Source organism: Meles meles, chromosome X (assembly GCF_922984935.1).
Source record: "Meles meles chromosome X, mMelMel3.1 paternal haplotype, whole genome shotgun sequence".
NCBI classification, from domain to species: domain Eukaryota; kingdom Metazoa; phylum Chordata; class Mammalia; order Carnivora; family Mustelidae; genus Meles; species Meles meles.
In genome coordinates, this window is record NC_060087.1 from 46,563,731 (window position 1) to 46,589,182 (window position 25,452).

A 25,452-nucleotide genomic window follows, 5' to 3' on the forward strand; every position below is an offset into this window, starting at 1 on the left:
CATATACGTAAACAATCAGAACACTGCACAGTGAATACCAAAACAATGATAAACAGATGGTGTTGGGTCAGCACATAAGAAGGGCACCTAACTCAGACTCTGGGACTAGAGAAGGCCTCCAGGAATATGCTTAAGCTCAGGCCTACGGGATGAACAGTGAGGACAGAGAGAAGGAACAGTCTATGCAGACTGGAGCATCACATGCAAAATCAAGGATATGCCATGGTTCATTCAAGGAAATCAAAGCAATTCAAAAACGTAATCAGTTTTAATAAATTTCAAAAGCCAAAAAAAGGGCAATTCAGTACATCAGTAATAGCAACTGTGGGTGTGCATGTGCACGCGTGCACATGCACGCTGGGGGAAGAGGCAAGGCTGGAGACGTGCAGAAGCCTGATGATAAAGGGCCTTTTAAGTCTTTTTTTTTTTTTAAGATTTTATTTATTTATTTGACAGAGAGAGATCACAAGTATCAGAGAAGCAGGCAGAGAGAGAGAGAGAGAGAGGGAAGCAGGCTCCCTGCTGAGCAGAGAGCCCGACGCGGGACTCGATCCCAGGACCCCGAGATCATGACCCAAGCCGAAGGCAGCGGCTCAACCCACTGAGCCACCCAGGTGCCCAAGGGCCTTTTAAGTCTTATAAGAGGTCTGGACTTTATCCCAAGGGAGGTGAGGTACCAGTGAATGACTTCAAGCACAGGAAGGACATGAATACACAGAAATGTATACATAAATATATATATTTTAGAAAAGCCCTCTTTATCTCTATCTTTATCTCTATAGATCTATCTTTATCTCTATAGAGAGCTCTATATACTGTTAAGAAGTAGTCTCTCGGATAGGTTATAATTGAAATATGCAAATATGCAAGGTACACAGCAGACTGCTGTTTTTCATCTAAGAGAAGGAATGAGTATATTTACATACAAATATATTTGTATTTTTAAAATACAACAACAAAAAAAGGATCATCCAAAAACTAATTAAAATGATTACACATAGCAGAAGGGAGGCAAAGGGGACAAGAAGGAAAGTGAAACTTCTCTTTATGTACCTTGTATTATACTTTCAGCTTTAGACCATATGAAAATTTTGCAGAATTATGAAAAAAAATTAAATCAAAATGTGAAAACCACAGGGTCAAAAAACTGTTCGGAACAAGATATTCAAAAGATACCAGAGAATCCCCCTAAAGATTACTTACCACTTACAAAGATATGAAATCTGGCAATTGATACCTTAACAGAGGATCAAGCTTAACATCATGAATAGTGGGACATCCTCACATTACATATCTCCTGGCATGATGCAATATAGAGTACACAGCATCACCAATGAAATATTCTGGCCAAAAAATTACTTAACCCAAATCCATCAAGTCTCCAGACTAGATCGAATTTCTAATTCATAAGAAACACAAGGGTAGGTGGAACAAATTAAACAATAATGAAAGGAAACAGAGGTGCCTGGTGGCTCAGTGGGTTAAGCCTCTGCCTTTGGCTCAGGTCATGATCTCAGGATCCTGGGATCGAGCCCTGCATTGGGCTCTCTGCTCAGCAGGGAGCCTGCTCCCCACTCCCCCCCACCTGCCCCTCTGCCTACCTGTGATCTCTCACTCTGTCATAAATAAATAAAATCTTAAAAAAAAATTTTTTTAAAATAATGAAAGGAAATAAACATATCCATAACATAGCCATTCAAGACAACACACAGACTCTTTGAAAGATCAGTGTCATGAAAGAAGGTGAGGGGACTGCTCCACATTAAAAGAAACTAAAAAGATAGAACACCCAAAAGCAATACATAAACCTTGACTGGATCATAGCTTAAAACAATTATAAAAAACACTTCTGGAACAACTGGGGAAATGTGAATATGGGCAGTATATTAGATATGAAATTATTGTTAATTTTCTTAGGTGTAATATGGAATTGCAGTTATGGAGCAGAATCCCTTGTTCTTAGCATGCTGAAATATTTAGAGTAGAAGTCTGTAACTTCCTTCAAATGGTTCAGCAAAAACAAAAAATGTGTAGTGTGGAAGGAGGGAATCAAGAGAGATGGAGAGAGAAAAAACTGGAAAAATGTTCATTGGTGAATCTACAGTGAAAGGTATATGGGTGTTCACTGTACTGTACTTTCAATTTTTCTGTAGGTTTGAAAATTTTCAAAATAAATTTGGAAAAAGAAGTCAAAATGCAAAAATGAGCAACCCTCTTAAAAATGAAAAACTAAACAAAGAAACATGACAATATATTAAGCTGGTTAAACACTCAGAGAATTCTTTCAAATTACTTTAAAATATAGGAACATGGCTGGCCATATATGCCCAATAAGCTATTAGCTTAACGGCAAAAAGGACCTCAAGGAAATCTTCAATAGCATTCATACATAAGTTGTTACTAATAATACCTCACTCTGATTTTCAAACCATTATATACAGAATAGGATAAAGTAAAATATGTTAATTATGTTAATGTTGCTAGGAACCAAGATTTTTAGCAAGAATAATTGGGGAGACTCAACCATAAAATCAATGATGTTAAACTGTGAAAATTACAATTTCAATCGAAGTATCAATATAAACTCACATTTTTCCTCCAAAATAAAAAATGCACCTTGTAGCCCAGTCTACTGAAACATCCTAGAAGAACTGAGCAACCCAGCAGTCGTGAGCACTCTGGTGTTCAGATGGTAGTTGCTAAACAGCATTTCTCACTATAAGAAGTCAGAACTTCTCAGAGAGAAATGGCTAATGCCAGATCTTAAGGATGAGCCTGGACATACCAGAAAGCAGTGAAGACATAAAAGCCTGCAAGAATTGTGTCAAAATGATTCAGAAGCCAATGGTTCCCACCCGCCTAAGATGCAACTTGATCAACAAGAATAACAACCACAACAATGAATACTGTTATGCTGAAAAGAAATTTTTTAAAAAGTGGGAAAAAAAAAAAAAGAATAACAACCACAACAGAGTACAATACATCTCACGTGTTTAAATCCATTAAGTTCAAAATGACACAAAAACAATTCAGTGAACAGGGGCACCTGGGTGGCTCAGTGGGTTAAGCCTCTGCCTTTGGCTCAGGTCATGATCTTGGGGTCCTGGGATCAAGCCCCACATCCGGCTCTCTACTCAGCAAGGAGCCTGCTTCCCCCTCTCAAATAAATAAATAAAATCTTAAAAAACAAACAACTCAATGAACAGATCTAGACAATGTCAGAAACCAGCTCATTATTTTATAAACTAGTAAAATAAAAGAATCAAGTGCATATATATCCACCTTTCCTACACAAACTGTACCTCAGGGTAACTTAATGACTAATAAGAGGAAATCTCTCTTCAGAGTATTCCAGTTAATAAAAATAAGGTAAGAAGATCACCATTTTGCAACCACAGACAAATTAATCAATTGAGGCAATAACCACCACAACTGCGAATCATACAAAAAGAACCATAACCAGACATCACCAACCTCCTGATGGGTGTTAACAATGTCACTTATGAGGTAGTCTTGACCAAAACAAACCCCCAAACTTGAATCTAATCAAACCTCTGGATCTGAGCTGTCTAATACAGTAGCCATAAGCCCACATGTGACTACTGATTTTAATGATTGTTGCCTGACTTAAAAACTGATATTAAACTTTGTTTCTAGAAAACTTTTAAGTATATCTGTAACAAACTAGGGTATGCAGTTCGTTTTTTCTATTGTAAAAATTAAGATAGCTAAATACATACCACTACTCGGCTAAGATCAAGTGTAAGATAGCTAATTACAGATCAAATATATCTGAGGAAAATACAGCATCCAAATTGAGATATGCTAGAAGCATGAACAGATACTATATTTTCAAGACTTAGTATAGAGAGACTATCAAATAGCCCATCAATAATTTTTATGTGTTTTACACTGAAATAATTTCTGGATATACTGGGTTAAGCAAAAATACAGCATTAAAATCAATTTTACTTTTAAAAATAGGACATGTGGGTCATATTATATCTCTATTTAACAGCAGTGATCTAACTACCCACTTATAGGAACTATAGGGGATACCAGAACTACTTCTGTGCTTTGTTCTTGGAGAACATCAAAACAGATCAAAGGATACAGGGGCGCTTGGGTGGCTCAGTTGGTTGAGTGTCTGACTCTCAGTTTCAGTTCAGGTCATGGACTCAGGGTCATGGGATCATGCCCCCTATCCTGCTCTGCACTCAGCGCTGAGTCTGCTTCTCTCTCTCCTGCTCAAGTGCATGCACACTCTCTCTTAAATAAATAAATAAATAATCTTTAAGAAAAAAAAAAAAAATCATAGGATACACTCAACAAAGTACAGAATGTGGAAAATCCTTCGGGAGAAATGAGCCAATTTCTTTAAAAACAAAAAATACTGCAGGGGCGCCTGGGTGGCTCAGTGGGTTAAAGCCTCTGCCTTCGGCTCAGGTCATGATCCCGGGGTCCTGGGATCGAGCCCCGCATCGGGCTCTCTGCTCGGCGGGGAGCCTGCCTCCCCCTCTCTCTGTGCCTGCCTCTCTGCCTACTTGTGATTTCTGTCTGTCAAATAAATAAAATCTTTAAAAAAAAAAAATACTGCAAAGAAAAATAAAAACTGATGAAGGGGCATCTTATACAGTAGTCCCCCTTATCCACGGGGTACATTCTAAGACCGCCAGTGGATGTCTAAAACCATGAACAGTGCCAAAGCCTATATACTATGTTTCTTCCTATACATACATACCTACAATAAAGCTTAATTTACAAATTAGGCACTGTAAAAAATTAACAGCAATAATGCAACAGAACAATTATAACAATATAATGTAATAAAAGTTACACAAATGGACTCACACTCAAACTCTTACTGTAGTGTAATCACCCTTCTTGGGAAAATGTGAGATGATAAAAAATGCCTACATGAGGAGATGGAAGTAAGGTGAATGATGTAGTCACTGTGACACAGCACCAGGTAGACTACTGACCTTTTGACAATAGGTCAGAAGGAGGATCATCTGCTTCCAGACTGTGGTTGACCGTGGTAACTGAAACCATGGAAAGCAATGGCACAGATAAGGGGGATTACCATTCATTAAATGAGACTTAAGGGACATATCAACCAACTAAAATGGCTAAAATTAAGAAGTTAGGAAACAACAGATATTACGAGAATATGGAGAAAAGGGAACCGTCCTACACTGTTGGTGGGAATGCAGGTTGGTGCAGCCACTCTGAAAAACTGTATGGAGGTTCCTCAAAAAGTTGACTATAGAGCTACCCTACAACCCAGCAACTGCACTACTGGGTATTTACCCCAAAGATACAGATGTAGTGATTGGAAGGGGCACGTGCACCCCAATGTTTATGGCAGTAATGTCCACAATAGCTGGAAAAACTATGGAAAGAACCCAGATGTCTATCCGTCAACAGATGAAAGGATAAAGAGAAGGTGATGAGCGCACGTGCACGTGCACACAGACGCACACACACACAGAGAATATTACACAGCCATCAAAAATGTAATTTTGCCACTTTGCAATGACGTAGACAGAACTAGATGGTATTATGCTAAGCGAAATAAGTCAATCAGAGAATGACAATTATATGATTTCCAAGATATGTGTAATTTAAGAAACAAGACAGAGGTTCCTAGAAAAGAGGAAAAAATAAAACAAAACCAGAGAGGGAGACAAACTATAAGAGATTCTTCATAAGAAACAGGGGCACCTGGGTGGCTCCGTCAGTTAAGTGTCTGCCTTTGGGTCAGGTCATGATCCCAGGGTCCTGGGATCGAGCCCCACATTGGGCCCTCTGCTCAGCGCAGAGCCTGCTTCTCCCTCTGCCTGCTGTCCCTCTGTCTGTGCTCTCTCTCTCTCTCAAATAAATAAATAAAATACTTAGAAAAAAAATCACAAGAAACAAACTGAGGATGGCTGGAGGGGAGGAGGAAGGAGGGATGGGGTAACTACATGATGGACATTAAGGAAGGCACGTAATGTAATAATAAGCACTGGGTATCATATAAGACTGATGAATCACAGGCCTGTACCTCTGAAACCAATAATACATTGTATGTTAATTAAAATTTTACAAATGTTTCAAAAAAAGACATATCAACCAATCTCTGTATCAATCATCTATCTAGCTATATCTGTCATCTTATTTGACTCCCAATTCAAGCAAGTAAGCTGTGTGTGTGCATGACAATCAGGGAAATGTGAATACTAATTATAATACTAATAATAAGTTATTTTATAATATATAGCTCTAATATTAAGGAATTAATTGGGTTTTCGGTATGATAACGATTCTAAGTAATTTTCAGAATTATCTCTTTTAGAGATACATTCTGAAATATTTACAAATGAAATGGCATGATTTTGTAGAATTTGTAGCTAACCCTTGAACAAGGGGTTGGGGCACCAGCCCCCCACACATGCAAAAGTCTACTTACATATTAACTTATGACTCCCCCAAACTCCCCCAACTCCTGTTGACTGGAAGCCTTACCAATAACATAAACAGTGACTAACACACACTGTAAAGTAAGCTAAAGAAAAGAAAATGTTATTAAGAAAATCCATTTACAGTACTGTGCTACATTTGCCAAAGTAAATCTATGTATAAGTGGACCTATACAGTTCAAACCTATGTTATTCGAGGGTTGACTGTATTTTTAAATACAGGGGTGGGGAGAGAGGAGAAAGTGGATGGGGTGCACATAAAACAAGTTTGGCCAGGGCGCCTGGGTGGCTCAGTGGGTTAAAGCCTCTGCCTTCGGCTCAGGTCATGATCCCAGGGTCCTGGGATCGAGCCCCACATCGGGCTCTCTGCTCAGCGGGGAGCCTACTTCCTCCTCTCTCTCCCTGCCTGCCTCTCTGACTAGTTGCAATCTCTGTCTATCAAATAAATAAATAAAATCTTAAAAAAAAAAAAAAAAGTTTGGCCATAAGATGATAACTGTTGAAACCGGTGATGGCTACACAAGATAGCATTGTGCTATTTTACTTTTGCATGTGACATTTTCCATAATAAAAATCTAAAAATAAGAACAACAACAAAAACCAACTGAAGTGGCTCCTACTGGACAAGGATGGAACAATACGAACATCAAGAAGAAAAATGACTCCGACAGAGTTACCAAAATACATTTAAACAGTGAAGTTTACAATAAATACAAATTAAAACCAGTAATACATCACCTTTAAAGGTTACAAGGCAAATTGCTTCATTCTGAAAGCTGGTAAATAAAGGAAAAGAATGAAGCATTTATCCTATGTTTTCTGTACTGGCTGTATTTCAAAGGAACCAAATAGTTGATATGGGAAAATTCTTTTTAGAATTCCAATAAACAAATGGAGAAGGAATGGAAGAATTAGGAAATTATCATTTTGCAACCCTTGATAGAGCTAGGCAATGTGATTAAGAGCTGTTAAAACGGGGTGCCTGTGTGGCTCAGACAGTTAAGTGTCTGACTCTTGATTTCGGCTCAGGTCATGATCTCAGGGTCCTAAGATCGAGCCCGACATGGGGCTCTGTGCTCAGTGCGAAGTCTTCTTGGGATTCTCTTCTCTCCCTGTCCCGCTGACCGTTCCCCACCCCCAACTCAGCTCACGCATGCATGCTCTCTCTCAAAGAAATAAAGAAAAAAAAAAAAGAACAACTGCTAAAACCAGCTTGTAAAAAAGCTGACAGGGAACTTAATAAAAATTGACGGGCTAACAACACCTGAACCTAGTGATCATGATAATTTTTCTCTTAACTTTATATTATGTAAATTTTCAACACACAAAAAGAGCAGAGAATACAATGCACCCCCCCCATGTACTTATTACCCAGCTTCAAAAATTATCAACTCATGGCCAATACTCTGCCATCTATACTCAATTCCTTTCTATTTTCAATTACTCTAAAGCAAATCTCAGACATACTACATCATCCACAAATACTTCAGTATGTATCTCTAAAATGGTTTCTGAATATCAGCACTACTGACATTTTGGACCGGATGACTCATTGTTGTAAGGGCTGCCCTTTGTGCACTATAAGATGTTTAGCAGCATCCCTTCAATCTACCTATGAGACACTGTCAGTTAACCGATCATGACAAGTGGATGTTGCAAGTGTCTACAGACACCACCAAATGTCCCCTGGGGAGGCAAAACCCATGCACAAATGAGAACCACTGTTATAAAAGATAATACTTAAAAAATAAAGCCACAATACCATCATCTCGCCTAAAAATATTAACAGCAATTTCTGAACATTATAAATTCTTTGGTCAGTGTTCAAATTATCCTGATTGTTTTGTAAAAAAACAAACCAAACCAAACCAAAATTCCACAGGTTTTTCAAAGCACGCTTCAAATAAGGTACACACATCGCAATTGGCTGATCTCTTAAGTCTCATTTAATGGATAAATTCCCTTTCCTCTTTGCAATGTATTCACAGAAATGCCACATATTCCAGTTGGTTGATTTGTCTCTTACAGCCAATAAAATTTTCCCTCTCTGTTTAATTTCTTTCCTCTCATTTATCCATGGAAGAGACCAGGCCCATAGTTTCCCACCGTCTGGATTTAGCTAACTGCATCCATCCCTGTGTTTTAATTTAACACGTTCCTCTGGCACTGGTGTTTCATATAATTGGTGGCTATAAAAGCTTAATCAGATCCTTACTTGAGTTTTTGACAAGAATATTTCACAGGTAACGTTGAACACTGACCAAACTTAGTACAAAGATCATGAAATGACATTCAATGTCAACTTAGGCGACGCAAAAGAAAGTTCATAAGTAGACAGCACTACTTATGATGTATTCCTGCCAAAAATAAACAAAAAATGAACCAAATCCAATCACACCCTAGATTTAAGTACCAGTTCACAGGAAATACAGGGAATGGACGAACACGTTAAATAACATCATAGAACATAATCAAGCCAAATTCAGAATGCAGAAAATTATACACGACCAATGACCCAGTTTCTTCCATAAATAGGTATAAAAAAATAAGATTATATAAGAAAATGGTACAGACTAGAAGAGACCACTTTTAATATATGAACCTCCCTTGAGTCCTGATTTAGATACACAGACTATGTTTTTTTAAAAATGGTATTTATGGGATATTTGTGCAAATCTAAACATTTCCTGATTAGGTGATATTGCAGTTAGTCTTCAAATTTTTTTGGTATGATATGGTTATTTTTTTTAAAATGTCCTTCTTTCTAGAGATATATATGGAGGTAATTATGAATGAAATGTTACCCGGAATTTGATTTAAAATATGCCAATGTGAAAGGGAAGGGTATAGAAAACAAGACACCATATGTTGCTAATTGTTGAAGCTGTATGATGGGTACTGAGGTTCATTATATTATTCTATTTCTGTGTATGTTTGAAATTCTCCATGATAAAGATTTCTTTAAGAAATCAAGTCCCGAAAAAAAAAAAAAAAAAAAAAAAAAAGAAATCAAGTCCCCCGGCTATAAGGATGGATGGGAAAGCATCAGAAAGTGTTTAGGAGGTTCCTGCAGTAGGCTGTGTGAGAGGTGAAATGGCCTGTACTAGAGAGAGGAAACAGAAAAAACGTAGATAGATATTTCAACAGATATTTAGGAGGTATAATGGATAGGGCTTGGTAATTCAATGAATATGCCAAATGAGAGAGGGAGTCAAGGACAAGGCACAGATTTCTGGTTTGAATGTGTGGCTGGCACCAAGGAGAAAGGGCAGATCTGCAGAAGGATGGGGTCTGAGGTAACTGTGTAGCATAGCACACATGGCAGCTGAGGCCAAGGGGGTGAAAAAGATACCCCGGATGCGAGAATGCAAAAAATGAGAAGGGAGGAACACCTGGGACAGAGAGCGAGGAACACCCAAGGCCCATCTGCTCACTGTGAAGGTCTTTTGTGTGTGTACCTGGGCTGAGATGTGTACATGCGTGGAAGGGGAAGACTGGCAGTAGGCAGGGACAGGGGCAACTGATGGTGGTGGTGGAAGATGCACCTGTTTCTGTGTGCATAGCTGGGGGAGACCCTAAACCACAAGTCCCTCCCTTCCTTGCCAGCCCGCCCCACTTTCCAGCCAGGGTCACCACGGGGCACTCGGGTGGACTGACTCTCCCTCTGAACAGCTGGGAGGATGTCACCGCCCTCGTGGCTGATCCTCACCTTCAGATCTTCACACAGGTCACCGTAGTCAATCTCAATCAGGGCCTCTCGTGCATAGATGCTGGAAGTTCGCTGGGAACCACTCACAGAATCCTCCCCCTGGGAGCTACCCTGCAATGGTGAAAGGGAGAGTCCAATGGAGCACACTGGCCACAGAATGCCCCTCTAACGGGGTGGGGGGAGCGCCTTTCCAGCCTTCAAAGTCTTTGCAAAGCACCTTACTAGAGCACCTGTGGCAGGACAGCAGTTCAGAAGACATAAATTGGGCTCTACCACTGACTAAAAGTGTGATCCTTGGCAAGTCATGCCATCAGATCCTGACACCAGAAGCCTGATTTAAATACATAAACCCTCAACTGTAACATGGGATACTACCTGCCTGGCAGGGTTGTGTTTAAGATTAGAAGTAATTATGTCACATGTTACCATGGTGCCTGGCACATTTCTGGTGTTCAAAATATTTTGCTGAATTAAACTGAAATGCTGTTTGGGAAGAGGGAGGGAGAAGACATGTGGGGCTGAAATACATGCCCAGGTCTAAGCCAGATATATGCAAACCTCCCCTCAGTTAATGTCCCCATCCCTTCCTACCAATCTTCACCTTTAATGCATAAAATGCCTTGGCTTCTCTACTGGCTAGTGTCCCTCTCTTTCCTGTGACTAAGCCTGGTCACCTCTTCATTGCTGATGTGCCTTATCCAATCCTCTCCTGGCCAACCTCCCTCACTGCAGCTCAGCCATCATCTCTCAGGTCCCCCAGCTTCCATCTTCCTTTGCTCTTGGCTAATGTCCCTCAACTGCCACTCTATGCAATATCTGACATCTGCTGGAGCTTTTAGCTCAAGTCCCTAAGGTTACAGAATGATTCCATCTTTTCCTGGCTTCCCTCCCTCACCACCTACCAATATCCAGCACAACCCCCAAGTCAACTTCCCTTTCATACCAAGGCTGCTACCTTTCCCCTACCTGCCTTCATAGCCTCAACCTGCCTCATCACCCCTGCCCACCATCCTTTTCTCTCTCTCTTCCCCTCCCTGGTTACTTTCACCCCCATCCCTGGTTAATGCTGTTTATTGCCCACTCCCACCACCAGCCCTAATCTGATACTCACCTCCTCCTGACTAATGTCATCCATGGTGCCCTTAGACAGTGGCAACTTGATATCCTGCATCTTGCAAGCCTGCAGCAGGTTGTGGCGGTCACTACGTTTCTGTTCCAGCTTGGTCTCAATGGCTGTTACCTCCTTCTGTAAATGGGTCATTTCCCTAAAAGGTCCAGGTAGAGAGGTGAGATTCAAATCCAGCAGGCTGCCTGTTCTACCTAGGTCCCCCAAACCCAGGCCTGAACCCACTCACTTGTTGGCGCCCCCCAGTTTCTTACGAATCTCCTCCATCTCATGATTCTTGTCATTCACCTCCGACTTCTTGGCCAGGTGCTGATTCTTCAGGTCTTGTAGCTGGGCCATGGTCTCATCTATGATCTTCATGTGTCTTTGTTCCTCCTGGTCCCAGCATGGGGAATAGGATAAGAAGTGAACCTTTTCCTCATCTCCTCTGAGGATCTTCTCCCCTTGCCCCCACCCTCTCCACCAGGCAGAAGGAGCCTCCAAGGCATGTCAGAGCCTCCCTTCAGGAAGCTCTGCTTTTGCATACCACCATCACCCTTTAGGTGTCTCTATCTTTTTTCAAATTTGGTTGCCCTCTCCCCCACACCCTATTATACAAGTTGCCTGATGCAGAAAAGTGCAAAGAAGTGAAACAGTATCAAGCAGAAGAAAAAAAAAATCACTGGTAATCTCACCAGCCAGAGACAACCAATTAACATTTTAGCCTATTTCTTCTTAATACTACTTATATAGACAGCAGTTCTACAGAGTTGAGACTAGACTGTGATTAATACTGTATTTTCTGACTTAATGTTATATTTGAGCATTTTTCCACATTAAAATTGCTGCCATGGGCAATATAACATCAGTGTTAAAAAAAAAACAACCCACACAAACAACACTAAGTATTTCTATGAGTACATCCACATGAATGTATAAATATTTAAGTAAATGCCTATAAGGTCTGGAAGAATACCCACTACTTGGGATTAGCTCCAGGAAGAGGAAAGGGAGTGGCATTAAGAATGGCCAGTCAAGGGACGCCAGGGTGGCTCAGTTGGTTAAGCCGCTGCCTTTGGCTCAGGTCATGATCCCAGGGTCCTGGGATTGAGTCCCATATTGGGCTCCTTGCTCTGCAGGGAACCTGCTTCTCTCGCTGCCTCTGCCCGCCTCTCTGCCTGCTTGTGTGTACTCGCGCTCTCTCTCTCTCTGGCAAATAAAATCTTAAAAAAAAAAAGTCAAGAATGGCCAGTCAAGGGGAGTGCAGTCTTAGCACATCTGATTTTTTTAAAGGAAGAATATTTGGTTTTCACTTTGATCTTAAAGTCACTTAAAGGGGACTTATCTGCCACTTCCTCCCAAATGGCTCATAAAAATAATATGCATACGTAGACAATACAGAAGCAAATATGGCATGTTAGTGATTGATGAATCTCAGTGGCCGGTAGGTGGGAGTTCTCGATAGTAGTCTTGCTACTTTCTGCTAAGTTTCAAATGACTTCAAAATAAAAAGTCAAAAAGTCATAGAAATGGTATTCTGGATCATCTAGCTGCCCACTTACTACTGCCTGATCTACATTTGCATTTAAGATTCCAGTGACAGCAAAAAGGACTACTTTAAATATTAGGGTTTAATGAAAACAAACACACATGCGTGCACACACACACACACACACACACACATACACGCACCCACCCCCCACCCCCCAAAACAACAAATACAGGCAGACATAAAAGTCAAATGATATGTTTAAGCCAAGTGAGGAGGATCAAATCACCTCTGGAGAGAATGCTGTAAGAAGAACAAAGGTTTCACAGTAATTTAAAGAGAAAGAATGTGGGAAAAGTGGGTCGTCAGACAATACCCAGTAACACAGGCAAGCTCAACTCAAACTGAGTCTTGGCCATCACCAGCACAGGCAAAATGTGGAAAGGGACTTGGTTTCAGCAAAATACCATCATCTGTTGCACTAAAATTAATGTGGTTAATTATAAAAATTAATTAGTAAGTTTGTCCTGGCTTTTTGGTGAAGTGCTCTATGTATGTATGTTTGTATGTATTTTAATGGCAATGATTTTTTAGGCCAACACCTGAGGATCTTAGGTCTTTAAACAGGGTCTGTGTATTACTAAAATTTGAAGACCACTAAACTACACAAATGCATACATGAATGTAGCATAATTTGCTAAACTCCTAACTCCCAGAGGACACTGGACAGTTTCCAATACGGAACTATAAATGTTTGTAATAAACATCAACCTCCATGTACAAAGCTGTGCCAGCATTTTGGATTTCCTCAGGTTTTGCTAAGAGGGGATAAATATATCCTGAAGACTCTTGATGGATTGTGCCATATGGCATAAGAATGCTGGTCTTGTGCACCATGGCCAGTATTAATCATCTGGTTTTTTGTTTTGTGTTTTAAATCTTAGGTGATGTGATAGGAAACAAATTATATCAGACTGTTGCTTTAATTTGCATTTTTTTGACTTCTAGTAAGGCTAAATTACGTATATGTGTTTACGGGCTATTTGAATCATCTTGAACTGTTTGTGCCTCTTACTCAATTTTTTTTTTTCCTATTTAGGTCTTCGTGTTTCCTTATTTCAATGGGGCTTCATAAATTATGGATATTATCCTTCTGTCTATCATATCCCTTCCAATTTTTCCACCCAGTTTTTAGTATGCCTTTTCATGCTCTCCTTCCTTACCTTCTTGAGCTTTTCTATCTCATTTTCATCCTTTTTCACTGTCTGCTCCCACATGTGTACTTTATCCTGGTCCTCTTTCAGTTGGTTCTTTTCAAAATCCAACTGGATGCCCAAGCGAGTCTTCTGATTCTCAAATTCCAAACTGTGGGGAGAAAGGAGAACTAGATCCAAGACCCAGGGATTCAGTTAACTACTGAATTTCAGTCACCATTCAGTTTATCCCTCCACAGCCACATAAAACTGTTCCCTGAAGTTGGAGAACTAAGTCCCTCAGCCTAGCCTTGTGGATATGGCACAAGGCAGGGAGATCGGGCCAAGCTCCACTAATCCCCCTTTATATACTGGAAGACTCCAGAGCCCTCCCAAGTTCCTAGGAGGCACAAAAAGGTCCACCTGAACCCACCAGCTATGATAATTCCTATTTATTAAGATTCTGTGTATTTTACATAATTACCTCTAATCCTCTAATAGCTCCACAAGTAAGCATTATTATTCCAATTTTACAAACGAGGAAACATGGGCCAAGAGGTAAAAGACCTTGCCCAAGGCCACACAGCTAGTAAATGGGCACATGTGAGATTGGAAGCCAGGTCTAAAACTAAAATCCACGCTCCTCCCACGGCACTATCGCAATATAATGTGGTAGGAAAAGAGGTCTGGCATCCAAACCCTGCCACTTACTAGTAGTGTAATCTCAGGCAAGCTAGTTATACTCTCCACACCTATATCTCCTCACGTGTAAAATGGAAATAAGAATAGTATATACCTCGGGAGTTATCGGGAGATTTTTAAAGAATTAATATGCATCAAATCCTTAGAAGCACGCTAGACACACAATAAGTACTTAATAAATTTTAGCTACTATCATTATTGACGGGTATACTGGCTGCATTCCGCTCATATTTGCTCACAGGCTTTAACTCTTTCCAACTACCACCTCCCAACACACCTGTATTCCAGAACCTTCAAGGAGCAGAGCTTGGGTAGTTAAAAAACAAACAAACAAACAAAAAACCATGGAGAAAATACTAGATTCCTGCCACTGCCTTGCTCCCCGTCTCTTCAGAAAGTCAAAGAGTATGTAACCAGCATCCAGATACTAGCAGGCCAGGAAGGGCTAATTTCCAACTGCTTCCCCACTCCCCCAGTATGGTGTGACAGATGCTGCCAGATGTCATGCCAGCAGCTTAAACCCATTAGTCACTTTAATCCAAATGGAATGTAATTAACTCTATAATTTTGGGCTATGCAATTTTAAGTCCAATCTCTTAAGCATGACTCATAAAGCCCTCTGTGATCTGGCCCCTGCTGACCTGTCCACCACCCCCACCTTCCTCCTGACCCCATTTTTATGCTCCAGACATTCAAAACTACTTAGTTTCCAGTACAAGGCACACTCTCTCACACCTCTGAGCATACTATTCTCACAGCCTGGAACTCCCTTCTGTCGGCTGCCCAGCTGGCTAAGTCCTACTCACTCTACAGGCATCTAGATCATCATTCCTTGTTCTGTAAAAGCTTTCCTGACAGTTGTGAGCAGGTTCTTCGTTTCTATTACAATCTTCTGGGCTTTCTCCCCTTTGGGTGCAGTTAATTATATCCCACAGTTCATTACATGAAGATGTTCACTCTCTGTGCAAGACCCTTCTCTCCTGTGGCTCAATCCCTTATTTCCACGCCCATTATCTTCCCTATTTTGAGTATGTACTCCAAAATGACAAATGTGTATATATACGCACATATGTATATAGCCTTAATAATGCATATCCCTGTAGGGACGCCTGGGTGGCTCAGTTGGTTAAGTGGCTGCCTTCGGCTCAGGTCATGATCCCAGCGTCCTGGGATCAAGTCCCACATTGGGCTCCGTGCTCCGCGGGGAGCCTGCTTCTCTCTCTGTCTCTGCCTGCCACTCTGTCTGCCTGTGCTCGCTCTTGCTCTCTCTCTCTCTGACAAATAAATAAAAAATCTTAAAAAAAATTAAAAAAATAATGCATATTCCTGTAAAATATGCTTGTTTTTAAAATTTACACAAATGCAGTGTTACACATTTATCCATGTTACTGCCTATAAATCCAGTTCCTGCTTTGAACTGCTACATGGTATTGCATATAGTCTGTATATTCATCACATTTAACTTATATTTTCCCCAAGTGATGGCTGTCCACATTGCCCCACCAACGTCCTATTACAAATGACACCAAGAGAGACAAGACTGAATGTGTCTCTTTGTAACCCTGTGGCCAGACTCTCTCTGAGATATATACCCAGGAGTAGCTTTGCTAAGTCACAGAGCTTATGTAGATTTATGTTCATCAAAAACTGCTAGACTGTTTTTTTTTTTTTTAAGATTTTATTTATTTATTTGACAGACTGAGATCACAAGCAGGCAAAGAGGCAGGCAGAGAGAGAGAGAAAGGGAGAAGCAGGCTCCTTGCTGAGCAGAGAGCCCGATATGGGGCTCGATCCCAGGACCCTGGGATCATGACCTGAGCTGAAGGCAGAGGCTCCAACCCACTGAGCCACCCAGGCACCCCAAGACTGTTTTAATTTGTAGTTCTCTGATTAGGAACAAGACTGAACATCAATTTGTAGTTATCAGCCATGCGTGTTTCTCTTTCCCTGAAGTGCTAACTATATCCTCTGTCCATTTCTCTACTGGCTCTCTTGGTTTTTATTTTTTCTCTTGATTTGGAGTTCTTTGAACACTTCCTCTGTACTTCTTATGTACCTCAAATACACCATCAAGGACACGATTCTGAAATTGTTGATCTACTTGTCTCCCCAATTATTTCATAACTCCCTGAGGACAGGGATAGTCTCCGATTCCATTCTATATCCCTTGAGCCTGGCTTAGGGGTAAGAAGGCAATGAGTATTTACTATATGGGCCATGGGCTACATGAACTGCAGACTAAGGCCCAAGATCCAGGAGGTGACTTCTTTTAGAGACTGTGTCATGTTCATCCGTCTTACCCCTATCTCCCCACCAACACCTACCACAGGACAACTGGGTACAACATAGGTACTCAAGAAAAGTTGTTAAATGAATGAGTAAAATAAAGAGGGGAAGAGAAGATAAACTGTTGTTTTGTTCTTACTATCCCTCCAACCTAGAACTTCATTTTTCTCTGACCTCTCCCCATTGCCTATCAGGAAAATGACAATAGCTAGCATTTACTACTTTTAGTGAGTGCTAAGTATTATGCTAAATGCTTTAGAAGGACTAGTTCATCTGATCTGCCCAATAATGCCATGAGCTAGCCATCAGTATTAACCCACTTGACAGATAAAGAAATTAGGGCTCAGAGACAGAGGTCGAGTCACTCACTGCCCAAGATAACAAGTTGGGGAGCTGGGATTCTAACCCAGGTAAACCACATTTGAAGTTGGCACTCTTGGGATGCCTGGGTGGCTCAGTCGGTTAAGCATCTGCCCATGGCTCAGGTCATGATCCTAAGGTCCTGGGATCGGGCTCCTTGCTCAGTGAGGAGCCTGCTTCTTCTTCTGCCACTCCTCCTGGTTGTGCACATGCACACTCTCTCTGACATAATAAATTAAATATATAAACAAACACTCTTAACCATGAGACTATGCCACACTGCCTCCCTGATGTCCCTGTTCTTTAAAGCTAACCTACAGTATACACCCATCATTCTAAGAGCTGCTCCCTGTCTTATGATGCCATGTGACTTCCCAGGATATCAGGCTAGGGGCTCAAGGGCACCCCTGAGTCCTCTGTACCTATACTTCCACCTACCGCTTCTTGGCAATTTCATTCTGCCGCTTCACCTTCTCTTCCTCGAACTCCCGGATGTTGCGCACACCAATCTCCCGACAAAACTCTTCAAACACCTCATCCTCTACCTGAGGTGACAAGCAAGGGAGGGCAAAGGTCCTTTGGGTCAGAGTGCTGCTGCCAGCTCCGTCCTGCCCCAATGCATATGCTGGCATGGTTCAGCCCCTACGAACCTGGTTCATCTTCTCCTTCAAGTCTTTCATTTCTCTCTCACGACTCTGGATGATCCTCTTGATATCATTAATGCGAGGCCCAAAGTTGGCTAGCTCACTCTCCAGTTTGGACTTCTCCTGCAGGGAACAGGGTTGAGGGGAAAAAAAAAAAAAAAAAAAAAAAAAAGAAACCAGGCTCATAAAAGGAAAGAGCCACACTGAGCACACTGGCCCCTGGAAAGGAAGAGCTAGCTCTCCACATGCTGAGAAAACTTGGCTGAGAACTGCCCAGTAAAGGATCCATTATCTCCCACGTAAACCTTCGCACAGCTTCTTCCCTGGCCTCCCAGGCAGCCAGCTTCAATTCACAGTGCTGGGTACACAGTAAACATCATCAATTATAGGTCCACACTCCCTTATCTACAACCCTTGGAATTCAGACTTTTTGATTTTAGAAAAAGGTAAAAAGGATATTTATACTACATTTTACATAATGACTCCAGGTTGGTCTTGGGAAGCACCCCATGATCAAACACATTAATGCACTTAGAAGAACTCCCACCCACAGAGACTGAAATGCCGGTACTTACTTTCAGTTCACTTTTCGAACAAGCTCAAATATCTGTTGAATGAATGATGCTAATAATAGCATCTAATATTTACTGAGCACTTACTGGTTCAAGGAATCAGTCTAAGTACTTTACATGTATGAATTCCTTCAATCTTCTTAAGAATGGTATAAAGCAGGTGGTAATTCTAACTCCCATTTTGCAAACAGATAAAAAAACAGTATCAACTGACACATTAAGTAAGTTGCCTCCCATCATACAGAGTCAAGATCTGAAGCCTTGGCTGGCTGACTGCTATGCTTGGTTCCCTGAAGCAGGCTGGGAGGAGGGAAATGGGACAAGTTCCCACCCCACAGAGAAACCTTGGTGAGGTATGTGAGGATAGGGATGAAGGCCAGGCCCCACCTGTAGATTCAGGGCTAGATGTCGTGTCTTGGTCTGTTCCAGGTCACTCTGCGAGTACTTGAGTCGCATCTGCAGTCCGTGGGCCTGAGACTGCACCTGACGTAGCTCTGCCTCTTTCCGCTTTGCCTTCATCTGCTCCTGAAGTCGATGAGAGAAGGGGCAGGGGTAAGAAGGGGAATGGCCAGCCTGGCCTTAAGACTCCAACCCCCGGGGACGGTGAGCCTTTGACTTACTTTCAGCTCTTCTGTCAGCCGCTCCTTCTTCTCTTTTAATTTATCCACTGCTTTCTCATCCCAGCGCCGAGCCTTGGCCTTCAAGTCACTGGCCCCACCAGAGATCACCCCTGACTTCTGGAATAGGGTCCCATCCAGTGCTACTGTCTACACACAGTAGGGAAAAGAGAAAAGAAGAGGGGGAGAAGATGAATAGGAGAATCTTCAACACTAATGTGGACAAAGACTCTCCAGCTCCAATGTGGACAAGGGAATCCATACCTTGTGACGCTGGTGGCCTCCAAAGGCAATGCGGCGAGCATCCTCCACATTGTCACAGACGAGGGCATTGCCACAAGCATACTGCAGGGCCTTTTTGATGTGGGGTGGCTCATAACGAATCACATCAATCACCAGCTTGGCCCCCTTCAGTTCCCGGAGCTTCTCATCTGTAGGTTTCACCTATGGAAAACAGCTCAGTGAGTGGCAGAACATGGACGGCTAGGAAGAGGAGCCCTCTCATGCTGTCCTGACCCCATCCCCACCAGCCTCACCTCCAGGTAATCAAGAGGCAAGAAGGTCTCAGGCTCCCCACGTTGTTCCTTGATGTACTGAATACAGTCCCGGCCTGTCTTCTCAGAGTCCACAATAATGGCATCCATGTTCTTGCCCAAAACTTTGGTTACAGCAATCTGATACTTCTTTTGTGTGGGTTGACAGAGGTCAATGAGGCGGCCATACTGAGGAAAGTCAGAAGAGAAAACTGAAGCATGAGGCTTTTGGGAAATGGATCAAGAACCCTAATTCTCAGCTCACAAAAGGGCAGACCAAAATCTGTGAGGAACACAGCTTCCATGCTATGGAGAAAAAGCCTACTCTGGCCCCAAAGCAACAATCACTTCAGTCATGCCTGAACCCCAAAAGCATCTTTCTAAACCTTACTTTTACCATTACAAATTAAGTTGAATCCAGGTATGGAAGGAATTACAGCAACAGAGAGATAATATTCAGGGAACCTGGAAACTCAGTATTTGGCTCAAGAGGCCAAGAGCTCTGATAAAGCCTAGGATGTCCCTATATGCAAAGAAATCGGTTGGTACATGCCAAAGAAGATCATATAGAAGCCTGCAGTTACTTTCTAGGAGACTAATCCCTATCCTGTAACCCCCCCACCCCCTTTGAAAGGGCTGCCCAGTTTCTCCACCTTCCAGAGAGGAATGGACACAGCAAGACAAAACTTTCAGGAAAATGCAATTTGTGTGATGAAAAGAACATGAGGTCACGAGTTAGAACAAGCTGGATTTGAACTGCAGTTCTTCCACTTATAAGCTGTGTTGTTTTGGGCTAAGTCACTTAACCTCTCTGAGCCTGTTCCTCCAGCTGTAAACAGGGGATTAGCAACCTTGTCCTCACAGGGCTGCTGGGAAAATTATCTGACAGTGAGTGGGAGAGTAAGTGCTCAGGAAATGAGTTCCCTTTCCACTCTTACCACAGAGCCAGGGTACAGGCGCTTGATGCTTTCCATAATCTCTGCCTTTCGCTGTTGGCGGCTGCTCTCCTGTCGGTCAATACGGGCATCCCCCAGCTGTTCCATCACCTGGTTCAGCTCTTTATTGATCTCATCAATACGCCGCTTGGCCATCTCCACCTCCTCTGTCAGCTCCCCCTCTAACTTCTTCTGCTCCTCTAGGGACTGCCTACAAAGTGAGGGAACACAGGGGTTACCCTGGCTGGTAAGAAAATACTTCTGGCTGAGAGGGACTCCGGAGATCCTGCTTGGGGAGAGGCAGGACATGATTCATAAGAACAGGCCTGGAAGTAAGAAGAAAGGCTGCAGAGCCACATACTTGCTAGTGGTGATGTATTCCTCTAGTTTCTCAATCCGTTTCTGATTCTCTTCAATCTCCCTCAGCTTTTGCTTAATCTTTGCCTGGAAGAAAGACAAATATACACCATGACCAGGGGCTGAGCAAGTTAACTCCAAGACCATGGGGCCCTGGCTTATACCTGCTATGTACCCACTTATCCAAGAGCCCATGGTTCAGGACAATCTGTTACTAATGCGGGAAACCTACTAAAAAGCAGACACACAACAGTGTTCAGTGTGGCTCTGCTACTTGATGGGCCTCCCAGAGCCCTGAGACTCTGATGTTCTGCCTAGTCCAGGCTATCTTCCTCACCAACCAGGGAGGCTCAAACCAAGGCAAAGCTTTCCAGGCCTTTCTGCACCTGTTTCCTCCTCTGTAAAATGTAGGCGACCTCCACTTCAGAGAACACACATTAGATGCTTAACACATACAGCTATTAGTATTAATGCCCACCACCTTCTTTCAGATCTTCAAAGAAAGTGCTTAGCAGAATGCCTGAAACATTGTAGGCTCTTCTTACAGCACTATGACAACTATTAATTGTTACTGTTTCACTACTATTGTTATTAGGAAGGCCGTGAGCAAGGTATACTTGGTAAGAGCGTAGGTTTTAGAGCTAGACTACCCAGGTTCATATCCTGGTTCTGCCACTTCATAATATGACCTTAGGCGAATTACTTCAGGCCTGCACTATTGTTTCCTCATTTGGGAAATGAGGAATTAAATGAGTGGATACAAGGAAAATATAGTGCCTATCACACAGTTAAGTGCTCACTAGTCGTTAGCTATTGTCATTACTGTTAAGACTACCATCACTTCTTTTTCTCTGGCCCATTATCCCTCATCTTATAACACATGCCCACCTCTGTCTCTACTTTCTTCCGCTCTTCCAGATCCAGCCGGTCCTGGTCAGCCTTCTGATCTCTATTGAACTTCTCCAGCTCCTGGGCCAAGGTAGCTGCTCTCTTGCTGGCTTCTTCTTTTAATCGGTGGTATTTCTTCACCTTTGTTAGGAACAACCAACCGAATCAGTCTCTGTCAGCAGAGCAATCCTCCATCCCATCCCCAACCCTCCCAGAGCTTACCTGATTCTCCTCCAAGGTCAAGTCTCTGCCCTGACTCTGACTCTCCTCTTCCATCCGTTCCTCAAACTCCTGCCGGGCTTTCTCTACTGACAGCATCTCCTTTTCTAGCTCATCCATGTCACCTTTACGCTTCTTATAATGCTTCTGAGCATTCTGCAGGGACTTCTTGGCTGCTTCCAGCTTCTTGATTTTGTGGGAGGTATTCTCCTTAGCTTTGATGTACTGAGGCCGCTTCTGGTTCAGCTCTGAGTCCTTCTCCCTTTTGCCAGAGGGGAGATGAATAAATCAGTTAGCAGTGTGGGAGAAGGGATGATTCCCAGGCTTTTTACCCAAAGAGGGGCCTGAGGTCTCTAGCCAGCCTCGGGGAATTGCCTAAAGAACAAGGGCCTGATGCTGCCCAGATCCTCAGAAAAGGGGCACTCTGACTACTCCCTGCAACTGATGGCTTCAGCCTAACATTCCAGCCACTTTGTAAGGTAAAGCTACCACTCCTGCCTCAACTCTAGTCAGGCCATGCCCTTCAGGAACAACTACCAAGAATGCCCTGTGTCCATTTAGTTGCCCCCATCTGATCTAACCTTTTCAAATTCCTGACCTTTACACTTCTAGCTCCAGATTTCCTCTTCCAGGAAGGCGTTCCCAGCCACTTTAGTAGCTGGGCCTCCCATTGCTTCCTCTCACTTGCCAAGGTCACCACCCCTTTCAAGTCCTCTCTTTTATGAGTACTCATCTACCCAGAGTCTGAGTACTTAAATGCTCTATTTGTCTAAAATGCAAGTTAAGAAATGTGCTTGGTTCTGGCCGAAGCAAGTCAAGAGGAAGAAAAACTACTGCAAGCACTGGACTCTAGGCTCACAGGAGCCCTAAGAAACAGCACAGCCTCTTGGTTTCCCACAAGTTGCAGGCCCAGGCCTGCCTCTTACTTGATCTCCTTCTCAATCTGTTGCTGCTCCCGCATCATTTTGCCCAGCTCCTTCTTCTTCTCCTTCAGCTCATCCTCTACCTTGTCCATTCGCTTCTTGTCCTTCTCGATCTCCTTGTTCTTAGAGGCCAATTCCTTATTGAGCTTCTCAATTTCCACTTCATTGTGATAGAGCTTAAAGAGCTGCAGCTGCACCTGAGCTCGCACCACCTCATCCTTCAGGCGCTGGTAGCGGTCAGCCTGTGTGAACAAGAGCATGGAAGCAGGGGTGAGCAGTGAGGTACTGGCTCCACCCTGGCCCCTCAGAGACCACAGGCAGCCTGGCCACCTACCTCTTCTTTCTCCTGTTTGGCCTCCTTGCGTTCAGCCGCAATGTTTTTTTTGCGATGGTAATTAAACTGTGTGTCCTCTTCGGCCTTCACCATTTCCTTCTTTCGCTTATCATATTCCTGGGCCAGCTCCCCAGAGCGACTGATCTCTTCAAATAGAGCTGTCCTCTCTTTGGGGTTCTTCATGGCAATAGATTCCACAGCACCCTAGTAAAGGTTAAAACACTCTCCCTGCTTAGAGCCTAGCCGGCCCAGTTCCCTCCACCCATTTCCATTCAATCATTCAGAAAAAGGTCACTGACCCCCTCCCTGCACAAGGTGCCACATTTCACACTGGGCTTTAAGGACATATTCCCTGCCTCTTGAGGTGCACAGGAAACAAAAGGGACAAAAGCAAAGACAACACTGTGTGTTACATGCAGCAACAGAAGTAGCACAGAAAAAGGACTAAAAGAAGCTTGCGGGTGGGAGACTGGTAGGGGTGTCTATCCAGAAAAGCTTCTCAAAGGTGACATCTGAGTTTGAAAGATGGAGAAGAACTAACCAAAAAAGTTAAGAGAGAAGGTTATTTCCTATAAAGGACAATTAATATGCAAAGCCCTGCTGGCCAAAGAAAGCAGGTGAATTGTGGGAACTATAATGGTTTAACTGGGCTGGAATGCAGGGTTAGAAGGGTAAAGTACTGGCAGATGAGGGGCTAGTGAGGTGGGCAAGAACCAAAAAATGTGTCCTGAATGACATGAGTTTGGAGTTTATGCTAAAGCAATGGTTCTTCAACTTCAGCACGCATAATAACCTGCAAAGCTTGGTAAAACACCCAGTGCTGGGCTCCACCCTATAGCATCTACGTCATAGGTCTGGGATGGAACCAGAAAATGTGCATTTCTAACATGTCCCCAGTTGATGCTGATCCACAGACTACAATTTGACAACCACTTCATAAGGCAATGAGAAATCACTGAAATGCTTTAAGGAGAAAAAGGAAAGAAACAGAGACCTGCCTTCGTAAGATAAACCTAGCCTAAGAGAGGAACTGGAAGGGGCCAGACTGGAGTCAGTAAGCCCAGTGAGGAAGCTGCTACATTAATTCAGGAAGAGATGAAGCAGGCCCACTGAGGGTGTGACAAGGCTCAGCAAACAGCAGATAGGCAATAACCATTAAAAATGCTCACCTGGAAGACAAGGAAGTTACGAGCTTTGATGAGAATGCCCAACTTCTCTAATTCCTCACTGTATTCGTGTAGCTGGACCACTTTGTTGTTGATCTTGTACTCAGAGGAACCCCCTACAAGACAGCGGATGAGTTGGCTGAAGGTCAGACCTCCCTCCTGTCCCAGCCAGCTAGTCTAGTCACCTCCCAGCACCCAAGGGGAGCCTTCTGGCCAGCCTCACCCACCAACAATGACACGGGCAAAGGTGCGATCCTCAGCACCCTCCTCAGAGTAGACCATGCTGACAAAGGCCCGGTTAGCAGCTGGCTTGCCCACAGGAGCTCCGTGGATCAGGTCCCTCAGTGTCTTTACTCGCAGGTTGCTGGTTTTCTCACCTAACACAAAGCTGATCGCATCCATGAGATTTGACTTACCTAAGGGAGTAGGGGGTAAAGCAAAGGAAAGGAAGTCAGGAAACACTGCTCTGCTCCACCAAAGCCTTGGTTCAACAGCTTAGAAAAACAGTCCCTATGCAGTTATTACCTAGAACAGTTAAAAACTAGAACCCCAACTAAGGAAACAGCATATTCACACAATGGATTGTTCTACAACTTTTAATGACATGGGAAAATGCCCACAATAGAAGAAATAAGCAGATATAAGTCAATATAGTCAATCTCAACCAAGTTTAAAAGTAAAAAACAACAAAACAAACCAACCAAGAGCTGAGGGAAGGTAATAATGGGAAGTTGCTGTTTATTGACTACAATTTCAATTTTGCAAGATGAAAACGTTCAGATCAGTTGAACAATGTGAATATACTTAACACGAGATCTACCTTCTGGTTTATGGGAAATATAGCAGGTAGAGGAACACAGTAAAGGACACCATAACGAAATCCTAAGACAGAGAATTTGGAATGCTCTCCAAGACAACTAGTCTAACCCTTTCAAAAAGCCAATGCTTAGGGGCACCTG

The 25,452-nt window shown here is 42.7% G+C and overlaps 1 protein-coding gene across 4 annotated transcripts in view; it reads right to left on the minus strand.

Moving 5' to 3' along the window:
* Positions 1–25,452, minus strand: part of SMC1A (structural maintenance of chromosomes 1A) — a 49,733-nt gene that overhangs the window by 19,606 nt on the left and 4,675 nt on the right. For 3 of the 4 annotated variants that reach the window (XR_006816804.1, XR_006816803.1, XM_045994629.1), the window contains exons 2-19: positions 24,721–24,909; positions 24,497–24,609; positions 23,328–23,531; positions 22,997–23,235; positions 22,074–22,332; positions 21,852–21,992; positions 20,968–21,050; positions 20,610–20,817; positions 19,675–19,860; positions 19,403–19,582; positions 19,142–19,288; positions 18,909–19,046; positions 17,956–18,072; positions 17,744–17,850; positions 13,988–14,129; positions 11,526–11,671; positions 11,282–11,435; positions 10,171–10,281 (exon numbers count right to left, since the gene is read on the minus strand). Coding sequence is in view for 2 of the 4 variants with exons in the window: in XM_045994629.1 (XP_045850585.1) it covers positions 10,171–10,281; positions 11,282–11,435; positions 11,526–11,671; positions 13,988–14,129; positions 17,744–17,850; positions 17,956–18,072; positions 18,909–19,046; positions 19,142–19,288; positions 19,403–19,582; positions 19,675–19,860; positions 20,610–20,817; positions 20,968–21,050; positions 21,852–21,992; positions 22,074–22,332; positions 22,997–23,235; positions 23,328–23,531; positions 24,497–24,609; positions 24,721–24,909 (2,864 nt within the window). In the remaining 2 variants the exon portion in view is untranslated. The remainder of the gene's footprint in view (positions 1–10,170; positions 10,282–11,281; positions 11,436–11,525; positions 11,672–13,987; positions 14,130–17,743; positions 17,851–17,955; positions 18,073–18,908; positions 19,047–19,141; positions 19,289–19,402; positions 19,583–19,674; positions 19,861–20,609; positions 20,818–20,967; positions 21,051–21,851; positions 21,993–22,073; positions 22,333–22,996; positions 23,236–23,327; positions 23,532–24,496; positions 24,610–24,720; positions 24,910–25,452) is intronic. The other variant, XM_045994630.1, reaches the window with a different exon arrangement.